This window comes from Oncorhynchus masou, chromosome 24 (assembly GCF_036934945.1).
Source record: "Oncorhynchus masou masou isolate Uvic2021 chromosome 24, UVic_Omas_1.1, whole genome shotgun sequence".
NCBI lineage: Eukaryota > Metazoa > Chordata > Actinopteri > Salmoniformes > Salmonidae > Oncorhynchus > Oncorhynchus masou.
The window spans coordinates 40,269,034-40,278,708 of NC_088235.1; the positions used below are offsets into that span (position 1 = coordinate 40,269,034).

A 9,675-nucleotide genomic window follows, 5' to 3' on the forward strand; every position below is an offset into this window, starting at 1 on the left:
AGGAAGGAACAGACAGAGTATCCCGTCTATCACCCAACGACGTTACTACAACGTATCCAATTGACAACCAGAGACATTCTTCAAAGGACTCGGTTTGGCAACACGGCCTTCCATCTACCACCAAACTACCGAAGTGCAGCTCAGAGTAAATATTTATTGCATTTTCCTTTTCCAAATGGCTGGTAATTTAGAATGCATCAGATACTGTATTTACGATATCACAGCTTCTCCCTGTGTCCCTCAGTATTCCTGCTCTTTCACTCAAACCCAGCCCTTTTCCTTTGTGTAACAAGCTGTCATATCCGTTCCGCCCGCTAGGGACGTTTTCCTTTATGACGTAATGTGTAATCAATTTATGATTTAATTATGTGTATGTGTAATTCTGTGTGATTAGTTAGGTATTTAGTAAATAAATAATTAAACCCAATTTTGTATTGCTGATTCAAATTGTGAGCCAGGGTTCGTGCAGATAACCAAGAATTTACAACTTTCAGATGAGACTGAATTAAGATGACGATTGATATTGACTACTATTGATGTAAAATATTACTAGGTCTTTAAGAGTTTATTCGGAAGATAACAGCTCTATAAATCTTATTTTGTGGTGTCCGACTCTCTAGTTAATTACATTTACATGATTAGCTCAATCAGGTGATATTAATTATGGAGAAATTATTTTATAGAATAGCATGTCATATCACTTGATCCGGCATAGCCAAAGACACGACAACAGTATAGACGAGAAAGAGGATGATGTCACCTATGTGCATCATAGATTTTTTTGTTCAGGTTCCCAGTGATGCTTCTAGTAACGTGAATTACTGACATCAAGCATGTGAAGTGTATGTGTGTCCTGAGTGTGTGTGAAATCATTACTGTTGGAGTGTAAGCTAGCTCTTGCTGTGTGTGTGTGATACCAATCCTGAAGCACTAGCTACTGGCTGGGGTGTTCTTCACTCCTGTGAAGGACTAGCCAGGACTATATGAGTCCCATTGATGGTCAAAGAGTACCTCCGTCACTCCATTCCCTATACATATGGAGGTGGCTGTGTGTGTGTATGTGTGTCCTTGGGGACAATCGAGTAAATGGAGCGGCCCCTCTTAGAAGCACACACACACACAGAGACACACATACACGCACAGACACACACACACATACACTTCCCTAATGATCTACTTGTGAGTAGGAGAAACAAGGAAGATGAAATGGGAGGGGAGAATAGGAGAGGAGGAGAACAACGTATAAGGTATGAAATGGCCAACTAAATATAAAACTATTTCAAGATAGTGTTTACAGTAAGTTTCCCTACTCTTATGTGTGGAAGTATGCTAATGTTGCTGTTGATGTTGATGTTGTTGTTGCCTATTATCTGTCTGGAGGTCTGCTGGTTGGACATGCTGGCTGTGTGTGTGTCCTGAGTCTGTGACATTACTACTGTTGTAGTATAATCTAGTGCTGGTTGTGTGTGTATGACACCACACTCGTATGTGTGTGTGTGTGTGTGTGTGTGTGTGTGTGTGTGTGTGTGTGTGTGTGTGTGTGTGTGTGTGTGTGTGTGTGTGTGTGTGTGTGTGTGTGTGTGTGTGTGTGTGAGAGAGAGAACCAGCAATTACTTAAACCTAGCCATCCCCAAGATACACAGTATCTTAGGGGAAAATGCTTTCAATTCTCCACTGCTAGAGACTGGACCATCCTTAAAAAAAGAGTGAAACTAAGCTCTTTTGTGTCCATTGGTACTTTAAAAAAAATAACTTTTGGAGAGTTTAACTGATAACTGCATGCATTTCACCCCTGCCTCTTAAATGCTGCTTATTACTGAATGTATTACTGACCGTGCAAGATGTGTATATTTGACTGCAACGTATTTGTGTGTTATACATGCTACACTCGCTGTCTGACAGGTCATCATTATAAACCAGAATATTGTAGAAATGATGGTGTATCCCATCAGACCTGGGGATAGTCCGTAGCTGTGTGTGTGTGTGTGTGTGTGTGTGTATGCGTGTGCGTGTGTGTGGTGCCCAGTGCCTCCGGACTAGGGCACAGCTGCCAAACTCTCTGCCTGCCTACTGGAGGCCATGGCAAGGGAGGTCACTGCACAACCTCTGTATGTGTGTGTGTGTGTGTGTGTGTGTGTGTGTGTGTGTGTGTGTGTGTGTGTGTGTGTGTGTGTGTGTGTGTGTGTGTGTGTGTGTGTGTGTGTGTGTGTGTGTGTGTGTGTGTGTGTGTGTGTGTGTGTGTGTGAGTGAGTGAGTGAGTGAGTGAGTGAGTGAGTGAGTGAGTGAGTGAGTGAGTGTGTGCGTGTGAAAGGAGTCCAACATACACGCAAGCACACACTCACGTACACACACATGCACACACACACATACACATGCACACGCACACACACACACACAGACCCTCAGGGCTCTCTGACTTCCTGTAACTCTCTCTGGAGACAGTATGAGAGCCTATAGCTTTACACAGACACCCTATCTACTTAGACTGCAACTCCTACAGTTACTGCTGGCCTCGAAAAGAGAAAACCCGTACCTGCACTGTAGACTAAATTATGCCAAAGGCACTACCTCCTGAGGAAAAGACAGAGAGAAATGTTCTAGCAAAATCCATTTAAGATAGAGGGGAAATGCTTAGGAGACTGTTATACAGTACTACTGAACTGTCTGATCTCAGAACTTGCTAAATTAAGTCCATTCATCATTGATGAGAGTGAGGGCAACAGAACTGTGAGTGCATGATTCTGGTGTTTGTGTGTGTATATGTCAACATACCGGGTTGTCTGGTCTCAGTCTCTTGGATGGTGGGCCACCGTCTTCTGGGTGTAACATGTAAAAGAGACGGACCTTGTTGGCATGTTTCTTACTCTGAGAGAGAGAGAGAGAGAGAGAGAGAGAGAGAGAGAGAGAGAGAGAGAGGTTTTATTGGCAAGTTTCCTGACATTCACTGCAGTGATCAGTGCTTCAACAGATATTCCATCTCTTCTCAGCTGCACAGTGGATAAATACTATGGCTTACTTCACTGCTCACAGCAACCAATTATAAACAATGGTTTAACTTTAGGGCTAACCAATCAGAAACATTGTTGCCTCACAGCAAGCCAATGAAACACATCGGCTTACCTTGTGTGCGTGTTATTACTCTTATATACCGTCAGTATAACTTTCGGTGAAATGACAGTGGAATGAGAAAGCATACAGTCAAATGCATACCAAGCACATTGGTGTTCTTCAATCTACACAGTAACACAAAGATGACGTGTCAGACTGATTTGATATGGCTGGAGAGAGAAGAGTGGCAATACGAGAGAGAGAGGAACAAAGTGTTACAGTGTGGGAGGGAGAGAGTCGAGAAGAAGGATGGGGAAAAAGAGGAAGGTGGTAGAGAGAGAGGAGGGAAGTGGTGAGGGAGGGAGACGACAGACCACGTTTTCACCATGCACGCCCTAACTGACAAACAAACAAACCAAAACAAAGGCAAAGTCTTCTCATGCTTTGTTGATTTAAAAAAAGCCTTCGACTCAATTTGGCATGAGGGTCTGTAATACAAATTGATGGAAAGTGGTGTTGGTGGGGAAACATACAACATTATAAAATCCATGTACACAAACAACAAGTGTGAGGTTAAAATTGGCAAAAAACACACACATTTCTTCCCACAGGGACGGGGGGTGAGACAGGGATGCAGCTTAAGCCACACCCTCTTCAACATATATATCAACAAATTGGCGAGGGCACTGGAACAGTCTACAGCACCCGGCGGACTGTCTACTGTTTGTCAAATGTCTACTGTCACCAACCAAGGAGGGCCTACAGCAGCACCTAGATCTTCTGCACAGATTCTGCCAGCTCTAGGCCTAACAGTAAATCTCAGTTAGACAAAAATAATTGTGTTCCAAAAAAGGTCCAGTCGCCAGAACCATAAACACAAATTCCATCTAGACACCGTTGGCCTAGAGCATACAAAAAAACATATACATACCTTGGCCTAAACATCAGTGCCACAGGTAACTTCCACAAAGCTGTGAATGATCTGAGAGACATGGAAAGAAGGGCCTTCTATGCCATCAAAGGAACATAAAATTTGACATACCAATTAGGATCTGGCTAAAAATACTTGAATCAGTTATAGAAGCCATTGTCCTTTATGGTTGTTTATGGTTGAGGTCTGGGGTCCGCTCACCAAACAAGAATTCACAAAATAGGACAAACACCACATTGAGAGTATGCATGCAGAATTCTGCAAAAATATACTCAGCTTCCTGCCATCCATGACCTCTATACCAGGCGGTGTCAGAGGAAGGCCCTAAGAAATGTCAAAGAATCCAGCCACCCTAGTCATAGACTGTTCTCTCTGCTACAGCATTGCAAGTGGTACCGGAGCGCCAAGTCTAGGTCAAAGAGGCTTCTACCCCCAAGCCATAAGACTCCTGAACATCTAATAAAATGGCTAGCCAGACTATTTGGAGTGCCCCCTCTTTTATACCGCTGCTGCTTGTTATCATCTATGCATAGTCACTTTAATAACTCTACCTACATGTACATATTACCTCAACTAACCGGTGCCCCTGCATATTGACTCTGTACCGGTACCCTCCTGTATATAGTCTCGCTATTGTTATTTTACTGCTGCTCTTTAATTACTTGTTACTTTTATTTCTTATTCTTATGCATATTTTTTTAAACTCCATTGTTGGTTAAGGGATCTCAAGTAAGCATTTCACTGTAAGGTCTGTTGTATTCGGCGCACGTAAAACACCAAATAATGCATGTAGAGCAGAATTAGGCCGATACCCGCTAATTATAAAATCCAAAAAATATACGCTAAAGTCTACAACCACCTAAAGGTAAGCGATTCCCAAACCTTCCATAACATATCCATCACCTACTGAGAGATTAACCTGGAGAAGAGCTGGGGCTCCTGGGGCTCTGTTCACAAACACAAACACACCCCACAGAGCCCCAGGCAGCACATTTAGACCAAACCAAATAATAAGAAAACAGAAAGATAATTACTACTAGAATTAACAAACAAAAAAATGAGCAAAATAGAATGTTATTTGGCCCTAAACAGAGAGTACACAGTGGCAGAATACCTGACCACTGTGACTGACCTAAACTTAAGGAAAGCTTTGACTATGTACAGACTCAGTGAGCATAGCCTTGCTATTGAGAAAGGTCGCCGTAGACAGACCTGCCTCTCAAGAGAAGAAGGCTATGTGCACACTGCCCACAAAATGAGGATGAAACTGAGCTGCACTTCCTAACCTCCTGACAAATGTATGACCATATTAGAGACACATACTTCCCTCAGATTACACAGATCCACAAAGAATTCGAAAACAAACCTGATTTTGATAAACTTCCATATCTACTGGGTGAAATACCACAGTGTGCCATCACAGCAGCAAGATTTGTGACCTGTTGCCACAAGAAAAGGGCAACCAGTGAAGAACAAACACCAATGTAAATACAACCCATATTTATGTTTATTTATTTTCCCTTCTGTACTTAACCATTTGCACATTGTGTATATATACATAATATGACATTTGTAATGTCTTTATTATTTTGGAACTTCTGTGAGTGTAATGTTTACTGTTAATTTTTATTGTTTATTTGTATATTATCTACTTCACTTGCATTGGCAATGTTAACATATGTTTCCCATGCCAATAAAGCCCCTTGAATTGAATTCAATTGAGACAGGAGGAGAGAGGGAAAAGAAGAGATAGAGAAAGAATGATGTGGCAAAATGAAAAAGCTACAAAGTGGTAGGAAGGTGAGAAAATGAGTGGGAGAGAAAGGGAGCAGAGTGCTAAGAAAGTAAAGAATATAGTGAATGAGAGAGAGAGACTGATAAAGCAGGAGACTGGTAGAGAAGAGATGAATAGAGGAGCAAGAGAGTATGAGGTGTGTGCAGTGAGTGTGTGTGCAGCGTGTATGTGTGCAGTGAGTGTGTGTGCAGTGAGTGTGTGTACAGTGAGTGTGTGTGCAGTAAGTGTGTGCGCAGTGAGTGTGTGTGCAGTGAGTGTGTGTGCAGTGAGTGTGTGTGTACAGCGAGTGTGTGGACAGTGAGTGTGTGTGCAGTGAGTGTGTGAACAGTGAGTGCATGCAGTGAGTGTGTGTACAGCGAGTGTGTGTACAGTGAGTGTGTGTGCAGTGAGTGTGTGTACAGTGTATATGTGTGCAGTGAGTGTGTGTGTACAGTGAATGTGTGTACAGTGAGTGTGTGGACAGTGAGTGTGTGTGCAGTGTGTGTGTGTGTGCAGTGAGTGTGTGTGCAGTGAGTGTGTGTGCAGTGATTGAGTGTGCAGTGAGTGTATGCAGTGAGTGTGTGTGCAGTGAGTGTATGCAGTGAGTGTGAGTACAGCGAGTGTGTGTACAGTGAGTGTGTGTGCAGTGAGTGTGTGTACAGTGAGTGTGTGTGCAGTGAGTGTGTGTGCAGTGAGTGTGTGCAGTGAGTGTGTACGTACAGTGAGTGTGTGTGCAGTGAGTGTGTGTGCAGTGAGTGTGTGTGTGCAGTGAGTGTGTGTACAGTGAGTGTGTGTGCAGTGAGTGTGTGTGCAGTGAGTGTGTGTGTGTGTACAGTGAGTGTGTGTGCAGTGAGTGTGTGTGCACTGAGTGTGTGTGTACAGCGAGTGTGTACAGTGAGTGTGTGTGCAGTGAGTGTGTGTGCAGTGAGTGTGTGTGTACAGCGAGTGTGTGTACAATGAGTGTGTGTACAGTGAGTGTGTGTGCAGTGAGTGTGTGTGCAGTGAGTGTGTGTACATTGAGTGTGTGTACAGTGAGTGTGTGTGCAGTGAGTGTGTGTACAGTGAGTGTGTGTGCAGTGAGTGTGTGTGTGTGTGTGCAGTGAGTGTGTATGCAGTGAGTGTGTGTGTGTGCAGTGAGTGTGTGTACAGCGAGTGTGTGTGCAGTGAGTGTGTGTACAGTGAGTGTGTGTGCAGTGAGTGTGTGTGTGCAGTGAGTGTGTGTGCAGTGAGTGTGTGTGTGCAGTGAGTGTGTGTGCAGTGAGTGTGTGTGCAGTGAGTGTGTGTACAGTGAGTGCGTACGTACAGTGAGTGTGTGTGCAGTGAGTGTGTGTGTGCAGTGAGTGTGTGTACAGTGAGTGTGTGTGCAGTGAGTGTGTGTACAGTGAGTGTGTGTGCAATGAGTGTGTGTACAGCGAGTGTGTGTGCAGTGAGTGTGTGTGCAGTGAGTGTGTGTGTGTGCAGTGAGTGTGTGTGCAGTGAGTGTGTGTGCAGTGAGTGTGTGTGCAGTGAGTGTGTGTGCAGTGAGTGTGTGTGCAGTGAGTGTGTGTGTGCAGTGAGTGTGTGTACAGTGAGTGTGTGTACAGTGATTGTGTGTGCAGTGAGTGTGTGTGCAGTGAGTGTGTGTACAGCGAGTGTGTGTACAGCGAGTGTGTGTAAAGTGAGTGTGTGTTCAATGATCATGGAGAAGAAAAAGAGGGAGAGAAAGAGCAGAGAGTGGGAGGGAGGGAGAATGAGAAGAACGGGAAATAAAAGAGGTAATGCTGGGGCTTAGTCTGAGAGGTACTAGGGACAAACACACACACTCACGGCGATCTGAAAGTGCACTAAAGTGATGTGACGGACAGAGGAGCTGGGAGGGAGGCAGGGAGACAGGGAGGCAGGCAGGCAGGCTGGGAGGGAGGCAGGGAGGCAGCGAGGCAGGCAGGCAGGCAGGCAGGCACGCAGGCAGGCAGGCAGGGAGAAGATGGTATTTGACTCCCAGGGGAAAGATCTAACGAGGGCAGTGGAGCAGCAAGACTGGACTGGACACAGGCATGTTATCACCCATTCCGTTATTCATCCATCCATCCATCCATCCATCCATCTGGCACTACGGCCGTGTCGAAATCTGTCTTGTATACTAATGACTAAAACTTCATACTACATAATATTTCGAACATACTGTTTAGTTAAAATGTATGCAGTTAGCAACACATATCAACATACTAGACTCACCCATCCTCTAATGTGCAATTGTGTTGTTTCCCGCCATTTGATGAGCCGAAAAGAGTATTACATTATTTCTCTCTCCCTCTCATGGTAACTCCCTGCACTACGCCCCTCCCCCCTCCTGATTACCCCACACCCATACCCTCTGTCCTCCTTCTCCATCTCAGGCCTCTTCCCCTCTATCTCTTTCCGTTTGGTGGTGCGTGGATATGTATGAGCGTGTGTGTGTGTCTGTGTGCGTTCGTGCATGCGTGCGTGGTTTGTGTGTGTGTGTGTGTGTGTGTGAGTGTGTGTGTGTGTGTGTGTGTGTGTGTGTGTGTGTGTGTGTGTGTGTGTGTGTGTGTGTGTGTGTGTGTGTGTGTGTGTGTGTGTGTGTGTGTGTGTGTGTGTGTGTGATGTAGACTCACCTCATAGTGTGCTGTGCGTTGCGACTCGGAGATGAGCTGGGCGTTACAGATGTTGCAGTAACTCTCTGTGAACAGTCCTCCTTCCACCACCCCTGCCGACTTCATCTGAAGACATGCACACATAGAATAAACATACACACTTAAACCAATGTGTCACCTTGTTAGGATACAGTGCATATGCACAGTCAGAATACACCAAATCTGAATACTCTAAAACAAATCTAGTAGACTTGTCAGCTCTGAAAATCCACCAGAAAGTGACAGAGGTCAAGTTACCTAAGTCAGGATCTATTTTATCAAAATGATAATTTTTTGGCGGCAATGACAAGGTACAGGATGTATTGATGGAAAGACGTATGAGAGAGGTGAAGTAGGGTAAAGTTGAAAACAATGACAAGCATCATTAAACTCCTGAGCGAACATATGCCAATCAAAGCATCTCTCATATTCTGTAGTTAAATAACTTTCATTTATTATTGATTGACAGGTTAGATCCAACCAACCTGCAAATTAAACATGATCATTTCATCTCCACATTAATTAAGATGACATCACGACTGATAAAACATCATAATCTGCCCAAATATCTCCACTCCCACTGTGGGTATAACATGTTGCATGGAGGTTTGTCTGAGTAGACTGACTCGTTTATGAAGGCAATGATGAGATTAATTAAATGATAGTGGGAGAGAGGGGGGAGGGCAGAGAGAGAGAGAGAGATGGGGGAGCGGGGAGATGGGGAGAGAGAGGGGGGGCGGGGAGATGGGGAGAGAGAGATGGGGAGAAAGAGAGGGAAAGAAAGACATGATCATTACCATCGTTATCTCACTTCACTTTAGCAACAGTGGCTTTGTCATTCATGCTAATAAAGCTTATCTGAATATGAGAGAGAGAGAGAGAGAGAGAGAGAGAGAGAGAGAGAGAGAGAGAGAGAGAGAGAGAGAGAGAGAGAGAGAGAAAGAGAGAGGGAGGGAGAGAGAAAGAGAGAGAGAGAGAGAGAGAGAGAGAGAGAGAGAGAGAGAGAGAGAGAGAGAGATATGGGGGAGAGAAAAGGAGAGAGACCGGGGGAGTTGAGAGAGACAGAATGGGAAAGACAAAGAAAGTGTGTGAGAGAGAGTGGGAGAGAGAGCTATGTTTATTTATTTTCCCTTCTGTACTTCAACTATTAACACATAATTACAACACTGTAAATATACATAATGACATGAAATTTATTTTTTATTTTGGAACTGTTGTGTGAGTAATTCTGACTGTTCATTTTTTATTGTTTATTTCACTTTTGTTTATTATCTATTTCACTTGATTTG

General features: G+C 44.1%; 1 protein-coding gene across 1 annotated transcript in view; it reads right to left on the reverse strand.

Annotated features, from left to right (window-relative positions):
* LOC135512172 (zinc finger matrin-type protein 4-like) overlaps nucleotides 1–8,473 on the reverse strand; it is a 128,091-nt gene extending 119,618 nt beyond the window's left edge. Inside the window, exons 1-2 of the mRNA XM_064933896.1 lie at nucleotides 8,369–8,473; nucleotides 2,773–2,865 (exon numbers count right to left, since the gene is read on the reverse strand). Coding sequence (XP_064789968.1) covers nucleotides 2,773–2,865; nucleotides 8,369–8,473 — 198 coding nt within the window. The remainder of the gene's footprint in view (nucleotides 1–2,772; nucleotides 2,866–8,368) is intronic.
* Between the last annotated feature and the right edge of the window lie 1,202 nt (nucleotides 8,474–9,675).